Genomic DNA, 21,683 nt, shown 5'->3' with positions numbered 1-21,683 from the left:
AGTGTTGAAAGAAGCAAAAATAGTTTGTAAGGCAAGAGCATCTCATATTAACTTTGTTATACATCAATCAAAACTATGTACGCATGTAATCTGTAGTTTAGTAAACTAGCTCTATTTCTAGAGTTCACACGACAGTGAATCAATACTAACTACCCAACTGTATTTTGATCACATTATACGTCTATTTATTTTATCTATTTAAAACACTTTTATAGCTGCCCATCTTATATTGAATCCAATTCTTCTCTAGATAGTTACAATAAAGACCTATTAAAAAAAATACACGAGCTTGCACGCTCCTGAAAAATAAACCCCGTTGCATTCGGTCCGTTATCTCGGACGAGCAACGAAGGAGGCAAGGCAACGCAAAACGGCGAGTACACGGGCACGAGCCACAATGTCAACACGCCCACGCGAGCGGTGTCTCTTAACTCTGGATGCAAGGTTAACCTTTGAGACATCTTTAAAGCTAACACATCCTGGATCAGGATCGGCTTCGTCAACTGCAGGGAAGGAAGATGAAACCCTCCGCAAAGATAAATACGTGGGAGAGTTTTCAAAATGCCGCCACGTTTTTTTGTTTTTTTTTACAGCAGGTCAAGAACCTGAATCTCAGGGAGGGGCGCGGAGGAGCATTAAGAGCAGGGGTCTTCAAACTTGGCCCTTTTATGACTTGTGGACTTCAACTCCCAGAATTCCTCAGCCAGCAAAGCTGGCTGAGGAATTCTGGGAGTTGAAGTCCACAAGTCATAAAAGGGCCGAGTTTGAAGACCCCTGATTAAGAGGTATCATCACCTGAGGCCCCCTCACCGCGAGGAAGACGTATTCCGACGTCACTTACCAGGTAGGCCAGCCGCCCCTGCGTTCCGAGCCTGGTAACCCCGGAGACCAACCAGCGTTAGTAGCTACGGCCCGGAACGGCTCCAACATCCGGGGGAGGAGCCAGTCAGCCTGAACCGCGCGCGGGAACGAGAAAGAAGGAGATTGTAGAAGCCGCCGGGGCCCGGAAGGAACTTTTCGCGGTAATGGCTCCGTTTTGGGTAGCGATGGGCTGAGCGTTAAGAGGGGACAGACGGGTGGCGGCTTTTCCTCAGGGGCTTTTTGGACTCGGTGGTCAGAAGGCTTTCCACTTTGGAAGCTTTGGTGGGGTGGCAAGTTAATACCCGGGGGTGGGAAATCGCCGTGTAAAGAACCACGGCGGTCTTGAGCAGATGCGCACTCGCTTCAGGGGCTCTTAGATAGCGATTTCCCTTATCTTTCTTCCCACCCGTCCCAAAGCGATTTGTTTTCTTTACGCTTCTGGCGTAACAGGATACGTAACTGCGCCAAGAAGGTGAAGATTGCGGCCCTTGAGGTTAGGAGCTGATCTTTTCATCTCCAGGTATAAATGGTTGTGAAGTCTGAGTCTTTCTTTCTTTCTTTCTTTCTTTCTTTCTTTCTTTCTTTCTTTCTTTCTTTCTTTCTTTCTTTCTTTCTTTCTTCTTTCTTTCTCTCTCATTCTGTCTTTTGCTCTCTTTCTCTGTCTCACTCTTTCTTTCTCTCCCTCTCCCTTTTCTCTTTCTTTCTTTCTTTCTTCCTTTCTTCCTTTCTTCCTTTCTTTCTTTCTTTCTTTCTTTCTTCCTTTCTTCCTTTCTTCCTTTCTTCGTTTCTTTCTTCGTTTCTTCCTTCCTTTCTTTCTTTCTTTCTTTCTTCCTTCCTTTCTTCCTTTCTTCCTTTCTTTCTTCGTTTCTTTCTTCGTTTCTTCCTTCCTTTCTTTCTTTCTTTCTTTCTTTCTTTCTTTCTTTCTTTCTTTCTTTCTTTCTATAGTTATTGCTGTTGGATTTGAAATGTCTTGAGGAGAGCGAGATCCTTAACAAATTGGCTAATCTCTCTTCACTGATCGATGGCTTGGAATCTGAGCCAATGCATGCTTAGGTTGAGTTTAGTTTAGTGGTGTTGTGTGTTTTTTTTACATAGGATTAAAGATTTGTTCTGTTGGTCGCAATAGTTGAGGTCCTGCTTTAGTTTTATTTCAGCTAGTCACGCCGAAATTATTGCGGATAAAAAGTTTTGCGTGACCCTTTACATCATCTTCACTTGAGTGGGATGCCTGGATTACAGCCCAATATTTAGTTTAACTGTGGACATAAACATAAATCCCATAACTGTAGAAAGAATACTGGCATCATATGAAATAATTAGTTATTGCATTACTGGTTGGCTAATTTAGTTTTCCTGGAGTTAGGTAGCAAAGTAGACAGGACTTCCCATCAGGCTGACAAAGTAAAGTACAAGCGCTGGCAGTTAGATTTAGATTTTAGATTTAGATTTTATTAGATTTATATACCGCCCTTTCCCGAAGGACTCAGGGCGGTTTACAGGGCATTTTAAAATCATACCAATACAAAATACAAAGTTAAAAGACAAATAAAAGATTAAATTATCCCTGAAAATAAAACCCAGTTAAAATTCTCAGCCTGGGTCAGAGAGCTCAAAGAGCCAAGTCTTCCGGTCTCGGCGGAATGAACGTAGGTCAGGGGTAGTCCTGAGCTCCACGGGCAGCTGGTTCCAGAGGGCAGGCGCACCCACAGAAAAGGCCCTCCCCCTGGGTGTTATCCGCCGGCAATCTTTTACCGGCGGCACCCTGAGAAGACCCTCTCTCTGCGAGCGCACTGGACGAAGGGAGCTTGATGCTGGCAGCAGGTGTTCCCTCAAATATCCCGGACCCAAGCCATTTAGGGCTTTATAGGTCATTACCAGCACCTTGAATCTCACCCGGAGGGCAACCGGAAGCCAGTGCAGCTCACGGAGTAGAGGTGTTACATGGGAGTATCGGGAACCCCCCATCACAACTCGTGCGGCCGCATTCTGTTGAAGCCTCCGAGTGGTCCTCAAGGGCAGCCCCATGTAGACAGCTAGCATTTATGTCAGCTATATAATTATCAGTCATCTGGTGCTGATGGGTTACTAAGAATGGAGAGTAGGCATCAGAGAAATTAAATGGGAGGGCTGATTTAATAGCCCTGTGAAAGCAGCCACATTCACCAGAACTGACCTTGGAGGGTTTTTGTGAAAGAATGGTTGCTTGACTGTCTACCATGAAGAAAGCATTCAAAATCATCGTGGGTAGCTTTTCATCTGGATAAAGTGTTGGGGGAAAATTAAGGTACTACCATGCCATTTTTACATTCCCCAGTCACTATTTGCTCCCAGTCAGATGTCTGCTTGCCCCCAGGTTCTGCTATTGGGGATCTGACTAGGAACAATGCCACTCCATAGGCATTGAACTCCTTAATTGTTGCTTATCAGGAATCTTCAGCTAGCAAGAGCAAAATTACCAGACCCCAAAGATGTGTTGTTTAGTAGAACTGCCCTGGGCACATACACTGGGTATGTATGAAAATAAGTGGGTAGGCAGTTCACCCTACACTGCCTCATAAATTCCTAATTGCAAAGGTGATTATATCCAATAGGAACATCTTTTGCTGGCTTTCTTACTTGAGAAGTACTTGATGACCATTAATCTTCTGGCCACTCATGAGATGAAAATGTGCTTCATTTCCATACCTGCAGTCTCAAGGCAGCTATTAGTCAAAACTGAGTATATGTTGTCTGGTTAAAAGAGACGAAGCAATGTCCCTGTTGCTGACCCTTTTTATCTATATATAATGTTACCAGAATTTGAACAGAAACTTGTTGATCTCAATATACGGTAATTGAAGTTTCAGTCATACTTTTTTTGTTCATGTAACTATTTTAAATAGATGGAAGGGGTCGTTGAGAAACCACAGATTCAGTTAACTGGATTTCAGAATGAAGAAAAGGCGATTCTAATCCAATTGCTTCTGAAATTAGACTGTGTTTTCCTTAACAGTGAGGTAAGTAATAGTACTTGATAAAAATACATAAGGTAATTATGGGCCTGCAGCAGGTTTATTGGAAAGAGTTTCTGATTGGAAACTGAACTCAGTTTCTTGTCTTGGTATAAATGGATACATATATACATATATTATTTTCTTTCAGGATAAGTATCATTTGCAGAATGGAAAAAAGTAAGAAATTAAGGCATGAGATAAAAGGAAGCACAGTACCAAATGGACTCATAGGTATTAACCTATGACTCTTATGGCTTTGATCATTAGACTTTTTCACATAATTTTTTCAGTAAGATAAGGGATAACCTAATTTACCAGTTTTAGTCATGCCTCTAGCTCTTGCAGTATTCCTTATTAACAGGGCACAATAAGTCATTTTGGCACATTTTGATCATATTTCCACAAGTACAACTAAAGCTCAGGTTTACTCCAAATATGCTCATACCATTTTATGTAACCTAGAATATTCTGTGCAGCCATACTATTGTGTGAATCCCACTAAGAGTTACTTGTTAATGGAATGTGCTGATCCACAGTAAAGATGCCTGCTAATTGTTAAATAATTCTTTTTTTCTTTAGCAGTATAAAAATTGTACTCATCTTATAGCAAAAAGGCCCTGCAAGAGTGAAAAGTTTCTAGCAGCATGTGCAGCAGGTAAATATAATATAGTTTAGTTATTTCAGATGATACAGTGACCAATTATATAATGATGCTTTGGAAAAGAATGGTACATGAAAATATAGTAGAAACCGTGACATGGATTACTGTGCTGCAGTACAAAGAAGAATAGAATTTGAAATGTCTGAGTAAAAAAAACATACTTTTTTATTCTTTATATACATCCACATCATCATGCATTGAGAGCAAGCACCATTATGCAAAGTGCAGAAATGGAAGTAAAAATGCTAAGCTGAATGAATTAAAGGCCAAAATTCAAGAAATAGTTTATGTTAACACATTCATTATTCCTCTCCTTAGCTTTCAAACCATTCTCACTACCATTCCTAAACATGAATGGCAGTATTAGGTGGAAACCCTGTTAATGCATAGTAAAGTCCTCCTAGAACCAGCTGTTAGGCTTGTAGTGGCTTTTGTTCCAAATGATTTAATACTGGAGAAATTGAACTTCCGGTATATCCAATGCTTAATTTTTGTGTCATCCACGCATAACATTACCTTGTAATTTTATAAAATGCATTATCTATAACTTGACTTACAAAAGTAAGTTTGGTGTAAGTGAATCACTGCAGTTGTTAAGATAGTAACATGGTTGTTAAGTGGATCTGGCTTCCCCTTTGACTTTGCTTGTCATAAACACATGCCAGTTGCCAAACCCCCAAATTTTGATCATGTGACCACAGAGATGTTGCAAAAGTCATGTGAAAAATGGTAACGGATCACTTTTTTCAGTGCTGTTATAACTTCAAACGATCATGAAACAAATGGTGTAAGTCGAGGGCTACTTGTATTTGGCTCAATGATATTCTTTCTCCATATTTGGAAATACAAAACTTTGTTGAACTTATTTTATTTTTATATTCTATTACCTTTGAAGCTGTTTGATTATTTTTTCTCCAAATATATCTTTTGGTAATATGTCTAATAATCTCCATTAATATAAGTACATAATGATTTGCCTCCAATTGAGTTTATCCTAGTAAGAGGAATGTATCCCACCAAACTGATAGGGAGTTTGGCTTTGTCAGAGGCATTAGAAAATTTTATTGTAAAAATAAGGTGTTCAAGTCTGGTAAATTCAGTATGTCCAGATATTCAGGAAGTCCCTTAATTATCACTACGAGGCCTTAAGTCAAGATTGGTATAACAATGGATTTCATTTTCATTAAGTGTTCAACTTTGATGTCATATTTAAGTCCCGGTAGTTCATAATTTTTTACACTGTTTTTCCCCTTAATCCTAGTATCACCTGATATAGGAACATCAATGAAGCAGAGTTTCTTCTTATATTAGACATGTTATAAATAAGTTGGTTGTCTGTTTGAATCTTAAAATCCTGTAAGATCTTACCTACTCATTTTTGAAAATCTTACCAACTTGATGGTCCCATAGTTTTTACGGATCCAAATCTCTGTCAAAGTTTCAAATGAATAATTTTGGCAACTCGATCATGAGTTACAGTCACTTTGTGAAATTTTGCTGCTGCCACTGTTCAAAGGGTAAATTGTTTCTAATTATTAATTGTAAAAACTAGGAGTTTTTAAGGAATCAGGCAGCTCCAAAATAAATAAATAAAAATAAGCTAAATGTACATAAGTTTTCCTTCTTAACGTAATCATTCTATTGCATTAAATTAATTATACTCAGTAATATTGGCTTCCCAGTTTTTAACATAGCATACTTATTTGGGATTTAATTCTTTGAAATATATAGGCATTTGTGATCAGGAAATCCTGATATTCTAATTAATTTGGAGATTGCCAAGACAGTGACCAACCTGAGGGTGTGAGGATACAAGGTGAATGTAGATAGCCCTCCATCTAGAACCCCAATTGGTACCGGAATCTTGGTCGTTGATTTTGAAGCTGACGTAAAGCAAGATACCATATGACCGCTTCAATGAATGGTGGGGCAAGGAAAGGCCATGAGTCTCTTGCCCTACTTGGGAAGCCTGGGTTCTTGCCTCATTGGGGAGGACATTTGCAAAAATTGTGGCATTTGGTAGCATTTTTGCCTGATTTGAGATCCATTCCTTCAGCGCACAGACGGATTTCCTCCAGAGGGGAAAATACTATAAAAGCCACCATTCTGAATCTTTCAGAACACTGGGCTTCACTAACATTTCCCCTCCAGAAGAGTGGAAATGCTGCTGTTCACTAGCATATTCCCCTATGGAGGGATGGAAGTGCTGCTGTTTCCCCTTTTGGGAAAAGGTTCTGTTCTTTCAGCGCAGAGGAGAATTAACTGCATGAAGTTAACTCTTCCCAACTCTGAATAGAAATTGAGTTGTATATTTATTTATTTATTTTAATTCCATTTATATCCCGCCCTTCTCCAAAGACTCAGGGCGGCTTACAAGCTTAGCAGTAGCCTTCATTCTATGTATATGCCTGCTTATTAGGGCTTTCACACACACACCCAAGCGGCATATAACCTTCATTAAGACAGTTTGGATTATTTGTTACACCGTTTCCCTCTGTGTTAGTCATTACAAGTGGTCCTCGACTTACAAGCACAATTGAGCCCAAAGTTTCGGTTGTTAAGTAAGACAAGTGAATTTTGCCCCATTTTATGGCCTTTCTTGCCGCAGTTGTTCTGAACTGCAGTGAATCACTGCAGTTGTTAGTAACACCATTGTTAAGTGAATCTGGCTTCCTCATTGATTTTGCTTGTCAGAAAGTCACAAAAGCTGATCACCTGACCCCCGGACACAGCAAGCGTCATAAATATGAGTCAGTTGTCAAGCATCTGAATTTTGATCACATGATCATGGGAATGCTGCAATGGTTGTAAGGGTACAAAATGATCATAACTTCTTTCAGTGCCTGTACTATAAAAAGTACTAATTGTGTAAGAATATTTGTGAATTAGTAATCTTTTGAAATCTGCTAGCTTGTTCCTTTTCTTCTCTGTTGTGACTCGGCCAAGGTATAATTGTTATTACTGTTTATATTTAGATTATTTGATGTTTCTCATATTTCTTCTAGAAATCCAATACATAGTCTTTGAGTATATGTGAACAGAATATCTTATATTAGTGTTGTTTATGTTTAAATGGACTTTGTCTATTTGTTTCCAATCATGCTTGTGCAAAAATAACGAACACAAGTTCCATTTCTCATCTCTATCATTAATAGTTATTAACTGTTCAAATATTAAAATTACAGTCTCTTAGTGAGAAAATTGTCTAATCAGAGTTTAGACAGAAAGAGAATGCACTTTGGCAGTAATTTATTACACCGGTATTAGAAATGGTACTTAACAAATTCAAGATTTCCTAAAATGTCCCCCTTAAGGATGACCACATATTTTCACAATATTCCTATCTGGATTGGACACAAATGTCTCTCATTTGGTTCTGAATTTTTAATAACATGTATAATAAATGAAATTTGAATTACTATTATCTGTACTTGATGTAGTTATAGCATTTAACTATCTGATAATTATGATTTCATTCAAGCCACCACTATTATTTTTATCAATTCCCTTAAAATATGCTATAACATATATTTCAGTCAGAGAATTCTGTATTATAGCATAATATAATAGCTTGTCCCAAAGAGGCTGAGAGTACCTTTTCATGAGATGATTGCTGGCATCCAAAACTAGCACCTATAGAAATACCATCTGGTAAAATACTACTATGCAGTGGCACAATCTGCTTTGCTCTCCAATGAAACTGATTGGAATCAAAATATGAAAGAAGTTAAAGTTGGTTTTTATGTAAAAGGCGTGGTATTGCTGCCACTGATATGAATAAATAACAAAAAAATAGGCAATGTGTTACCTGTGACTATATTTCCATAGGATTACAGTATTTATTATAATATAATATGCCACTAAATATATATATAGGTCTTAAGCTAAGAACAGGATTTAATGATGCCCAGGAAAAATATACATTCAAAAAAATAATTCTATAAATGGTTAGATATAGTAATGTAAAATATCATTTACTCTCTAATTGTTTTGTCTTAAGAATTTTTGCTTATTTTTATATTTGACCTTTGTTTGACAGCATTTTGTTTACACAAAAATTGGGTGGTTGACACTTCATTTGTTTTTCAGGAAAATGGGTACTAACTAAGGACTACATAATTAATAGTGCCGAAAGTGGCAGATGGCTTGATGAAACAACTTATGAATGGGGTTATAAAATTAAAAACGATTCTCTTTATTCACCTCAAATGCAATCTGCACCTAAAAGATGGCGTGAAAAGCTCAGTCGTTCTGGTGCTGCAGGAGCCTTCCACAGATGGAATGTTGTTCTGTTTATTATAAGTGGTGATAAACGAGAAGATTCTTTGATAAGGTAGGGACAAGAGCTTAAATTTTATCTAATGAATGATTAAGTCATTAGAAAATAATTGTGTTTTTTTTCTTGTTACTAAGCGTGATATCAGATCTTTTGTAGTATTCTTTATCTGATATGTTCTTAATATGAGTTAATCTCTGTAATTAAGCATCATTAATTATGAGTATATTTTTAGTGCACAAAGCAGTGGAACAAAATTCTGTTTTTGTACAGGTGGCCCTTGATTTAGATGGCAATTGGGAATGGCATCTCAGTCTCTAAGCAAAGTGATTATAAAGCAGGGCTGCATTGCTTAGCAATGGCAATCCCTGTAGTTCCAGTTGCTATTTTTAAGTGAATCCCACAGTCAATAGCTGAGGCAACGTCTTGCCAGTTTCCCAAACCAAAGTCGCTGGCAGGGCCAGCAAGAAATCACAAGCCCTAGGCAATTGTAAATGGCTGCAGCTTGGTGGGGGAGTGTCAACTTCTCAAGTGGACTAGACTGGACACATGACCAGATAAGCTAATTCTACCTTACTTATTGTAAGGCTATATTTACAGACTCTTCCAAGTCTGGTGGTACAAATCTCCCACCATCTCTTTTACAGCCTGAGAAATTAGTTCCTTTCTGTGTCTTTCTCTCCTTCTTGTGCATCTGTGGGTGTGCCCTCTCTTCTCTGAGCATATCTCCCAACCACCCACCCTTATTCTATTCCCACATGTTATTACAGGGAGGAAATACAAAGGTGTGTGGGAGAGTCAAGATGTGTGTGCAAGAGGTGGGGTCCGGACATGGTGTGTGAGGTAGTGCATGAGAGATGTGCAGTTCAGAGATAGGGTGCGAGATGTGCACTGTAGGATGTAAATATGATAAATCCTAGATGGGATGGTATACAAATGTATATAAACACACATGCATGTATACCAATCTTTTATTTTAAGAATCTTTCCCCATTTACATCAAACCATGTCACAAATTTACCAGGGCAACATTTTTCTGTCATGTTATATTTGTCTCAGTCCCATCCATGAGATAGAAATAAGTTATCTTTAGATGTACTGATATTAAAGCAATATTTTCCTGTTTGTTCTGATACCATTCCAACTGCAACATCCAAGATATAAAAATCTGATTGATTTTGTCACTCTTTACTGATGAAGAAAATCAAATAACTTCAATGATTCCAAATAGGCAAAAGAGGATAAAAATTGGTTATGGGGAAAGCAAATTTTAAGCTGAAATACCGTATATACTTGAGTATAAGCCGAATTTCTCAGCCCACTTTTTGGGCTGAAAAATTCCACTTCGGCTTATACTCCAGTCAACAAAAAAACTTACCGAGGACTTGTGCGCGGCCGAGGCTTTGGTGCTTCCGGGATCGCGCGCACCTCTCCCAAGCCACCGCCATCCGGAGACCTGCCGAAGTTTGGGGAGGTTTGGGGAGGTGCGCGTGCACCTCCCCAAACCTCCCCAAACGTCGGCAGGTCTCCGGACCTCCGCGCCTTGCCTGCCTGCTTCTTTCCGCAGCGGAAAGAAGCAGGCAGGCAGGGCGCGGAGGAACGGAGACCTGCCGACGTTTGGGGAGGTTTGGGCGCCTCCCCAAACCTCCCCAAGCGTCAGCAGGTCTCCGTTCCTCCTGCCGACGTTTGGGGAGGTTTGGGCGCCTCCCCAAACGTCGGCAGGTCTCCGTTCCTCCACGCAGACCTGCCGACGTTTGGGGAGGTTTGGGCGCCTCCCCAAACCTCCCCAAACGTGGGCAGGTCTCCGTTCCTCCTGCCAACGTTTGGGGAGGTTTGGGCGCCTCCCCAAATGTCGGCAGGTCTCCGTTCCTCCGCGCAGACCTGCCGACGTTTGGGGAGGTTTGGGCGCCTCCCCAAACCTCCCCAAACGTCGGCAGGTCTGTGCGGAGGAACGGAGACCTGCCGACGTTTGGGGAGGCGCCCAAACCTCTCCAAACGTCGGCAGGAGGAACGGAGACCTGCCGACGTTTGGGGAGGTTTGGGGAGGCGCCCAAACCTCCCCAAACGTCGGCAGGTCTGCGCGGAGGAACGGAGACCTGCCGACGTTTGGGGAGGTTTGGGGAGGCGCCCAAACCTCCCCAAACGTCGGCAGGAGGAACGGAGACCTGCCGACGTTTGGGGAGGTTTGGGGAGGCGCCCAAACCTCCCCAAACGTCGGCAGGTCTGCACGGAGGAACGGAGACCTGCCGAGGTTTGGGGAGGCGCCCAAACCTCCCCAAACGTCGGCAGGAGGAACGGAGACCTGCCGACATTTGGGGAGGTTTGGGGAGGCGCCCAAACCTCCCCAAACGTCGGCAGGTCTGCGCGGAGGAACGGAGACCTGCCGATGTTTGGGGAGGTTTGGGGAGGCGCCCAAACCTCCCCAAACGTCGGCAGGAGGAACGGAGACCTGCCGACGTTTGGGGAGGCGCCCAAACCTCCCCAAACGTCGGCAGGTCTGCGCGGAGGAACGGAGACCTGCCGAGGTTTGGGGAGGCGCCCAAACCTCCCCAAACGTCGGCAGGAGGAACGGAGACCTGCCGACATTTGGGGAGGTTTGGGGAGGCGCCCAAACCTCCCCAAACGTCGGCAGGAGGAACGGAGACCTGCCGACGTTTGGGGAGGCGCCCAAACCTCCCCAAACGTCGGCAGGTCTGCGCGGAGGAACGGAGACCTGCCGACGTTTGGGGAGGTTTGGGGAGGCGCCCAAACCTCCCCAAACGTCGGCAGGAGGAACGGAGACCTGCCGACGTTTGGGGAGGTTTGGGGAGGCGCCCAAACCTCCCCAAACGTCGGCAGGAGGAACGGAGACCTGCCGACATTTGGGGAGGTTTGGGGAGGCGCCCAAACCTCCCCAAACGTCAGCAGGTCTGCGCGGAGGAACGGAGACCTGCCGACGTTTGGGGAGGTTTGGGGAGGTGCGCGCGCACCTCCCCAAACCTCCCCAAACTTCGGCAGGTCTCCGGACGGCGGCGGCTTGGGAGAGTTGCGCGCGATCCTGGAAGCACCGAAGCCTCGGCCGCGCAAAAGTCCTCGGTAAGCTCCGGGCGGTCACTTGCTTCGCGTCTCCTGAGGGAAGGGGGGGCGACTGGAGCGGGCGTGTTTCCTCGCCTGCTGGGCGCCGCGATTTGCCCGGGGAACGCGCGGGCCCCGAATGGCAGCGTGGAGCGAGGAAGCGGACAGCCAGGGCTTCCCCGAGAGCCGCGGCCACACAGGGTATTCCTGTGTATTCAGGCTTGCAAAATGGCGGATCGAGCCTCTGCTGGCGGCAGAGGCTTGCAGAACGGCGGATCGGCTTATACTCGAGTCAATAACTTTTTCCAGTTTTTGGGGGTGAAATTGGGGGTCTCGGCTTATACTCGAGTCGGCTTATACTCAAGTATATACGGTAGTTTTCTGTCAACTTGGGAATAGGTTGATACCACTTAAATTTAACAGTAGAAAATGTCTCAGTTTTATTGTTGTTTTAATTATTTAGCATTCAGTGTTTTATTCTTTGGTATTATTTCTTCCGTTAGCCTCATTTCTACCTGGAACAGTTAATAGAACTTGAACAATGACATTCTCTTATGGTAGTAATAATAATAGATAGGAAGTTTTTTTAGGTAATGGAGTATTGTTAGAGAGATTTACATATATATACAAGCACCTATATTCACAAACACATATGTACATATATCCATTCTGTGATTGTGGAAAAGACTATGGGAAAAAGTTATTTTTATAAATTTAAGTTTTGAAATAGAATCTTATTTGCATTTGAAATATTTATCTTTCCATTTTTTTCAGAGTTCTAAAAGCTGGGAAAGCCAATATTTATGCAGCACTAAATACACCAAAGGATATTACCCATGTTTTAACTAATAATACAACATTAAATCAAGGGAAACTGAAAGATCTCTTTGGGGCTCCGTGCTATCCAATTCGTTATTTAGGAACTTATCTTTTAGAGGCAAGTATATAAGCAAAATTCATCTTTAAACAGAGCTGATGAGTTGTGATCAACTAGTTCTAAGTTAAATTATCACTGTAAAACAGTTCCAACTGTATCATTAGTTTCTGAACTTTGCATAAAAAAATAGTAGATATAGTTCTAAAGTGAGAATCATTTAGATATCATTACATTCGTTATTTTGCTTATGTTGAATCAAATATGACACCATTCAGGGCATGCCTGTGATTTTGTATGTTTGAGATTAGCCAATCCCGGCTGTCAAGAATTGCTCAACCAGAGGAAAGAGTTGTTATAGCTTCAGCCCAATTAAATAGTAACTTGTTAAATATGTGTATGCAGTTGGCATACACACACACAAACACAGTTGTTTTTACTTTTTCCTTCATGTTAGCAGCACATAAATTCAAAAGATACACTAAGTCACAGTTGTCTGTTACAGACAAATTAGGGTCTATGGCTTTTTGTTTTTATTTACTTTGCTTTACAGAAGAATGAAAGAAAAGGAGAAAGGAGATATAAACACATCAGAATACACAGAGAAAGCAGTTCAGTATTTGACCAGAGTATTAAACCTTAAATCATATGAAATAATTTAATACTCTTTTTACTCACAACAGAATGAACACATATCACTGAATCAAGTATGGTGGGTCTCTGTTTCCATTAACATTACATTCTTTATTTTATTTATTTGTATAAAGTTATTTATATTACACCTTTATTACGTTTACAGATAGAGAAGCAAACATATCCAGCACATCCTCCTAGAATTCATGATCTCCTGGCTTCTCTTAATCACTAGACCAAACTGGCTTTCAAAATTAACATGTTATTCTTCTTAAAACCATATTAACAAATTTGTGGATATTTGTGTAGGTAGGATAGGTCCATATACATGTAAGAATTCCCTCCATGATTTTATACTTGGAGCATAATGAAATTGAACACCAGCCTTTCCCTAGCATTCTAATGTGGAACACATGAAACATATTTATTACTATTTGACTCATAACTATTAACTTGCTAATGTCACGTTTTCCAGTTCTTTATTTGAAACTTCTTAATCCATATTAATCTTAATGTTTTTAATTGTCTTTTTAAAAATATGTATTCAAAACTATCCAAAGCATTTTTCAATGCTAATAATCCAGGAATGATAATTGCTGTGAATATAGCTAGACCAGATTGCAAAATTAAAAGATGTTTTAATTGAATGTAACCATTTCCCAATTTTAGACAAGGCAAACTCCCTGCAGTATCTCATGGTTTTGAAAAAAAATGACTGGCAAAAAGCTGATCTAAAGTGTTCATACCCTATTAGCCAGTGAACAACACCAAAAACCCTGTGATTGTAAGACCAAGAAAATCCAGAATTCTACCAAATTGCTTCTAGAAGCAGCAGAATTAGAAACCAGTTTTATATCAAGGATTAAGTATTTATCCATAGTTCTTGGCTTGTTTATTAGCTCAGAGAATAGCTTGTTTATTAGCAAATGGAAAGCTATGATAAATTCATTTCTGGAAATTTTCATATATGTAATTAGAAGGGTAAAATATATTCAGATGGGCTATGTTCTTTCATGTATCATGGCTTAATTCTGGTTAAGAGTGATATATGTTAATGCCTAGATTTTCTCATTCAATCCCCATATACTATACACACTACTGTATAGTATGTAATTGAAATGATTGATGGTTATAATGTTGAGTACAATCATGTATAATTATGTATAGATATTTGAAACCTACTCTAAACGTTGATTGTTTAAGAAGGTTCTTTTCAAAATTATTCCCTCTGACTCACAATTGCTTTAATATAAACAGTACTATTTTATATTAAGCTATATATTTCTGCTCTAACTATATTTCAACTATAATTTTTTGACTTCATACTATTCTGTTGGCTAACACCTTGCATAATACAAAAAATAATGTATTATATGTAATACTTAGAATGAAATTATAAGCAATGTTGAAGAATACCAGAAGAAAAACGTTAAATATGAGCAAAAATTGAGAGGAACAATGGTTGATATACAATTTGATGAAATAAAAAATGCCCTTATCAAGCATATATATTATCAACAGGTAAGCACTAATCTTTATAAGCTTCTTGCTGTAGTAAAAGTTGCTTCAGTCTTACACTTGTTAGTTCAGGTATTTTGATACCTACTTTAAATAATGGAAACCTGATAAACGTTATCTCCTTTGGAATACTCCAAAGTCTTTTCAGGTTGTTGGGGGCCTTTTTGAGCAATTTGAGCTATTTTGGAGGGTAAATTTTCTAAGAATTGTACAAAAAAATTCTGGAAGTATTTTTATAGAAATGAATCTTAAAAAGCATCAATCTAATATAAATGTAACACTATAATTTATCTGACATTCTACATATCAGAGGCTGCTTACCCATTTAGAGCAGGGGTCTCCAACCTTTTTGGATTGGTGGCCCGGTGGGAGAGGGTAGGGCAGGCGCCTTATGCATGCATGCGCAAATGTGAATGTGGCCAAATGTGCACGCGTACAAACAGGCTGTGCATGTGCACCACGCAAATCGAGCTGCGAGCATGCACGCAAGGCTCTCGGTGACGCCGCCTGTGTGAGGCTTGTGGCACCACTGCCGCCAGGCTCACGGTGATGCTACCACCAGTGCGAGGCTTGCACTGTGGCCCGCAGCAATGCCACCCCCGATGCAAGGATCATGTCACCAACCCCGCACGAGGATCATGCCACGGCCTGCAGCAATGCCGCCCTGGTGTGCGGTTCATGCCGCCACCCAGCGTGAGGATCGCGTTGCGGCCCACCTGCCGCTTGTGGCGGTGCTGCCACCTGCACAAGGTTTGTGGCAATGCCACCACCTGTGTGTGACACGCTGCCACTCACCTGCTTATGGCACTGCTGCCAGGTGATAGTAGCAACGCTGCCACCTCCCACACAACAATCACGGCAACAGTGGCACGGGGGGTGAGCAGGCACACACGGGTGTGCAATGCCCAGCTACTCAGGTGGCCCGGCGGCCAAGAGGCTATAGCCTGGTAATGGGCCGCAGCCCATAAGTTGGGGACCTCTGGTTTAGAGGGCTGCAAAGTCTTTTAAATGAATTTGACTATAATTATCAGTATTCTTATTAGAAATTAGCAGGACTGATAACAATATTATGCCTATGCCTATTTAATGTGTCATGTAATATTTCTAGGCATCACAATTTACAAATTAAATATAACAAGAACAATTCATTTTTAACTGACAGGCAGTGCTAAGCAAGTACACTCAAATGGGTGAGAAGATGGAATGCAACAAAGAGGTAAGAATCTGAAACAGTGAAGTTGGAAGGATGCTTAGAAGTGACATACAAAGTGTATCCATTCACATATTTTTCTTCTCTTGTTTCCCTTTAAATGCTAATCTGGAAGGATTGGATTTTAACAGGTTCTTTTTCCCCCCGAGATACTATGCATATATTATAATATTGTTTAGTGACAGCCATAGGTTTTAGCTTAATTGAGTATGGAAATGCAACTGCTTGCTCCTAATTTTTTTTAAAATCTAGTTTAATTTGACCACATTATTTTTAAAAACATATTCTTGAAGGAATAATAAACTTTGTTATTATAAAAATGTGAACTAATTCTTCGTGGGTTATAACTGTTTAAGCTTAGCAACAATAATAGTAATTGCAATCCAAACTATTTAAGAGCCTACATGTACAAAAAAATATCCACAAAATTCTGTATTTTAATTTTCTGGATCACCTCGAAAGCTCTACTGTGGAGTAGTTAAGTACACTTGAATATTATTATAAACCTGTCTTTTATGACTATTGAAATATTGACAGGAATATCTCAATACAATGCATATTTTCGCAGTAATTGAACATTTCTTTAGGGTGCTATTAATGATAACATTAGATAACTCCGTGAACTAATATTGACTGAACATAACCCCCTGGTTAAAATATAGTGATATGAAACAATGTCGTGTCATCTCAGATGTTTTGGAGTTTCAGTACCGTGTTTCCCCAAAAGTAAGGCCTACCCTGAAAATAAGTCCTAGTTTGGGGGTGAGGCACACACTTAAAAATCAAGCTAGGGCAGGGGTATGGGTGTGGATTGCCCCACGCACCCCGCACCCACTTACCTTGCAACCAGGTCTCTCCTCCCCAGCCCAGTTCTTCTGAGGCGTCTTCTGCAGCCAGGCTGCATTTCTCAGTCACAGGCCTTTCCGGAAGGCCTGCGCAACCAAGAACCGAGCTATGGATTGAATCCATAGCTCAGTACTCGGCTGCATAGGCCTTCTGGAAAGGCCTGACTGCAAAATGCAGGCCGAAATGCAGCTGCAGAATGCAGCTGCTCCTTCGGCTCCAAAAGAACTAGACCTGCTCAAGGCTGTCGGTACTGAAGGTGAGTAAGACATCCCCCGAAAATAAGCCTAATGCCTCTTGGAGGCAAAAAAAAGACCCGGTCTTATTTTCAGGAAAACGCAGGTACTAGCATTCTTGTGGGAATATTTTTTGGACAGCTGAAAATACTGATATATTCACAGTTTAAATTTTTTAATCTAAATAGAGTATATCTGTAAGACTTTCTTTTTTTGAAAGTGAAGTCTTAAAAACAGTATAGTCTGAAAATTTAGATTAATTTATTTTGCTTATAATCAAGTACAAGATAAAAACAAATGTTAATAAAGATTCTTGTAAAATTGTGGAAACCCGATTATCAACCAGTCAAAATATAATTTGTTTTCTCAATCACCCAAATTACAAGTTTTTCTTTATGTTGTTATGTTCATATGGAAATATAATTGATTCGTTAACAAATTCTTATTATGAATTCAGAAAGATTTTATTTATGTTTGTTAACACCTAATAAAAGAATGTTAATAATAATTCTTAAAAGTTTTACTTCTTAGCTTGAAAATGCTTCCTGTTCCAGGGGAAACAAGATATTGGAAGAACTAGTGGATGATAATTTTTTCCCAATTGCAGTCACAGAATTTTTCTTTGGAAAAGATTGTATTCCTCCTGCTAAACTAATTCATTCTCTTTTAGAGCATATTCTACAGGTGAGAACAACATCTGACTTGTTATTGTAGTTGACACACAAAATAATCACATCTTGAAATTATAAGTGTTAACCACAGTGTAACTCTAAATTATTATTTATTTTGAGATTGTGAAAATTAAGATTGTGTGGTAATCTTTGTACTTTTGAACACTGTGATATAATTTTTAGATGTACATTTAGGCCAAAGACTAAGACATGTTACATTAAGCATAAATTGGTTTATTGACAGAGACAGAGCCAAAGAGAGGCCTAAAGAAGCAAATTAAACTATACACTCGATTGGCTTCAATAGCCAGACATTTCATTGGATATAAAATCTCATGTGCTTAGTGACATCAGTGAGACTATTAGGATGTAACTGAGATAATGGGGCCAGGACTACAAAGATAGTGGTGTTTTGAAAGAAGAAAGAGGCAGTATTTAATGAACATAGTCTAGGGCAGGGGTCGGCAACCTCGGCTCTTTTATGACTCGTGGACTTCAACTCCCAGAATTCCTGAGCCAGCACAGCTGGCTCAGGAATTCTGGGAGTTGAAGTCCACGAGTCATAAAAGAGCCGAGGTTGCCGATCCCTGGTCTAGGGAGTTAGTTTCCTTTGCTTTCCCAGAGTTTTGCTCACCTTCCAGTAACTTTGCAGCTTATTAGCATTCCTTCGCCCCCGACCTGCGCTCGTTTCGCCGGGACCTGAAAACCTGGCTTTTCGATCTATCTGGCCTGGACTGAGGGGGTTTTTAGTTTTAAGTTTTTAACATTGTTTTATTGTTGGGCTATTATTAATTTAATTCTTTTTAATTCTATTTTTATCTTAATTTTATATTGTCTTTTAAATATTGCCCTGTAAACCGCCCTGAGTCCTTCGGGAATAGGGCAGTATAGAAAACTAATTAAATAAATAAAATAAAATAAAATAAATGTTACATGGCTTAGCAGACAGTATTATTTTTTGAGAAAGTATTTTTGTAATAGGATAGTTGGCCATTTGATACCATTTAGCTAAGCCAGTGCTTCATTTTTTTCCTGAGAAGATGGTATTTGGGTTAGGGTTAAGAGTTTTTAACTTTGTCAAAATCTACTTACCTTCAACTTTGTTATGAAGAAAGTGGATTGCAGTGAAGTAAAGACTCTGTTTAAATAACAGATCCCCAAAAAGTAAGAGTATGATTTGGGAAAATACAGAAAAATAGAAAGAATGTAAGACATTCAGTTTTAAACTAAAATAATAATCAAATGAAGTTTGGAGCAAAACATGAAACTGATACACATTCATGCTTGTTTACAGGGCAATTCAGACCCTACACTTTCTGTTCAATTTTTTCATATAATGTATACTCTCCTCGAACGTAATCCTCCTTGGAAATCACCTTCTATGCTAAAGTATTATCTTGAAATTCTTCAGTGTCCTGTTTGTAAGAATGGAACATGGTCTCTGATGGACATGCTTGTCAGGTAAACCCCTTATGGAATTATTACAGCAAATAAAATTTTGGTTTTTGATTTTCACATGAAGTGAATGTTAAGCTGTTGAACAGCTATTATTAATAAATCTATATTTCTTCTAATATAGAGGCACTGGATTAATTGAGGAAGATTTTGATCTAGAATATTGATCTAGGACAATTCCCTTCTGGGAGAGGTTAAGATTCATTGTTAACAAGTGACCTTTTACTTTTCCTTAAAATCCATCATAACCAGAAAGACCAAAATAGATGGCATACTTTTTAATTTTATATTTAATCAGATTTTTAATTTTAGATTTAATTAGATACCAGATCTCTTTCAGCTCTGATTATATCTTTTCCACAGACCAATCAGACAGAAGATTGTAAAGAAGCTATTGATACTACAGTATTTCCAGAGATGATACAGCTACTTTTATGTACTTTCTGCAGTACAAGTTTTAAATCTTTCATTTATTTTCATACACATACATCCATGAATACCCAAATTTTGAGTCTGGCTGGTCAGACTTAAGTTTCAATTAATACTCCATTATATACAATAGCACCAAAATCAATCTTAATCATAATATAACTTTACTGCTAAGCTTGTAAGCCGCCCTGAGTCTTCGGAGAAGGGCAGGATATAAATGTAATAAAAATAAATAAATAAAATAAATACTATCTCATCTTGGTATTTTTCCATATTAATACTTTATCCAGTTCATATGGAAGCCATCTCAGACTTTGCAAATTAGTCTTTGTCTTGGGCTGTTTCTTGTTGAGTCTCTTACATGTCTTCACTCTGGTGTTTTTTTTCTCATGTTGCGTAAGATAAAATCTGCCAGACCAAATCCTTTGTCCTTTGTGTCTGCTTTATGTAGGTCTCGTCTACATGTTAGAGCTATGCAATAGTTGAGATTTCAAAGCAGAAGATTTCTTTGAAATATCTGAGGGTGCATGTTTAAACAGCTACCTCCCAGCCTAGGCCCATTAGTATTTTCATCTACACTCATGATGTAATATACATGATATACATAGCAACAAAATATCTGCAAATCAGTGTTATAATAACCTGATAATGGCAATGACGTCAATGCTGCCAACATCAGATGTTTTTGCATTGACAACAGATGAAAATGTAGCCATCTTTTTCCTTTCACTTTTAGAGTTAGATGATGCTGGGAGCGGGGAGGTGAATGAGAGTTCAGCTAGACATAACAACAATGAGCTTGGTGTTAGAATCAAGATTAAAGAAACCAGTACAGAATTGGAAGAAAGCCCAAGCTAATTGGGGAATGTGATTTATGACTGTTAATTAGAGGAGGGAATTGTGCTTTGATACTATGTGACCAGGGGAGGGGAATTCGGTTTTTTGTTTCGATTATGTTAGTGCCGATGTTACACTACTCAAAGATTCTTTAAGGTAAACAGTGCCTCAAAGTTCTTTGAAGAGTTCCATCTGTCAGAACCAGGACAAATATTTACACAATGGCACAGGTGTCAAACTCGGATCACGTCACATGACGCATCACGATGTTTTTTGCCTTTGCAGAGCTGGGGTGGGCGTGGCCTGTGCATGACACATGCGACCCGCAGGCCGCCAGTTTGACACCCCTGCATTGTGCTGTCATCCATGACTTAAGGCAGCTTTTTGCCACCTGCCCATCATCATTTGCCTTGATCTTTTCCTAACAGTAAAGCTTTGGCCTGAATTTTCTCCTCTGCCAGGTCTAAGCTTTTATGTTTTCAGCTCTAACCCCATGAAAGATCTTAACAGTATCCAGTTGGTCTTGTTCAGTTTACTGTAATGAGTTTACCTTTGTTACAAATCTTTTAAATAATAATTCAAAAACTAGGGAGTCTGTGTTCATTTGAGATTGTGCTGTGATATAGTTGGGTCAGATTAAAGAAACTTCAGAATCTATTCAAATTATTATTACTCAAATTATTACTCAGTGTTAATTCATGCAGCACGGCCTCCAACCTGTCATTTGATGCTTTTTCTCTATTTAGTTTTTGCCTGCTTCCTTTTATGAAGATTCTGTTGCACAATTGCAGCTTCCCATGCACTACGATAGTAAACATATTTCAAACTTGCAGCATTTCAACTTTCTGATAAGAGATTTTGTTGCATGAATGGCAGAAAAATGCCAAGTTTATGTTAAACAGACATCTTTGAGATGATTATTCTGAATGAAAAAGAAGTTTTGAAAAGCCTTGAGTGCAATAAAAGCTAGCAAAAAGTTTAATTACTTTAATAACAGATGCACATTTTCTAGAATGCAGAGGTTCATAAACAAAATTATTTTTAAGGAATTTAAAACTGTCAAAAGTGATGGTTCAACTGCGTACAAAGATACAGAGATTATTTTTTAAAACCGCACAATAATAATTGGAGC

At 39.5% G+C, this 21,683-nt stretch overlaps 1 protein-coding gene across 1 annotated transcript in view; it reads left to right on the top strand.

The window, feature by feature from the left end:
- Positions 1–985: 985 nt before the first annotated feature.
- Positions 986–21,683, top strand: part of SLF1 (SMC5-SMC6 complex localization factor 1) — a 38,301-nt gene continuing 17,603 nt past the window's right edge. The window contains exons 1-9 of the mRNA XM_083354735.1: positions 986–1,381; positions 3,744–3,857; positions 4,434–4,509; positions 8,605–8,848; positions 12,620–12,782; positions 14,739–14,873; positions 16,033–16,086; positions 17,691–17,843; positions 19,125–19,291. Coding sequence (XP_083210861.1) covers positions 3,744–3,857; positions 4,434–4,509; positions 8,605–8,848; positions 12,620–12,782; positions 14,739–14,873; positions 16,033–16,086; positions 17,691–17,843; positions 19,125–19,291 — 1,106 coding nt within the window. The 5' untranslated portion in view covers positions 986–1,381. The remainder of the gene's footprint in view (positions 1,382–3,743; positions 3,858–4,433; positions 4,510–8,604; positions 8,849–12,619; positions 12,783–14,738; positions 14,874–16,032; positions 16,087–17,690; positions 17,844–19,124; positions 19,292–21,683) is intronic.

This window comes from Vipera ursinii (assembly GCF_947247035.1).
Source record: "Vipera ursinii genome assembly, chromosome: 2".
NCBI classification, from domain to species: domain Eukaryota; kingdom Metazoa; phylum Chordata; class Lepidosauria; order Squamata; family Viperidae; genus Vipera; species Vipera ursinii.
The sequence above is the reverse complement of the archived record's forward strand: the minus strand, read 5'-3'. Positions and strand labels throughout refer to the sequence as shown.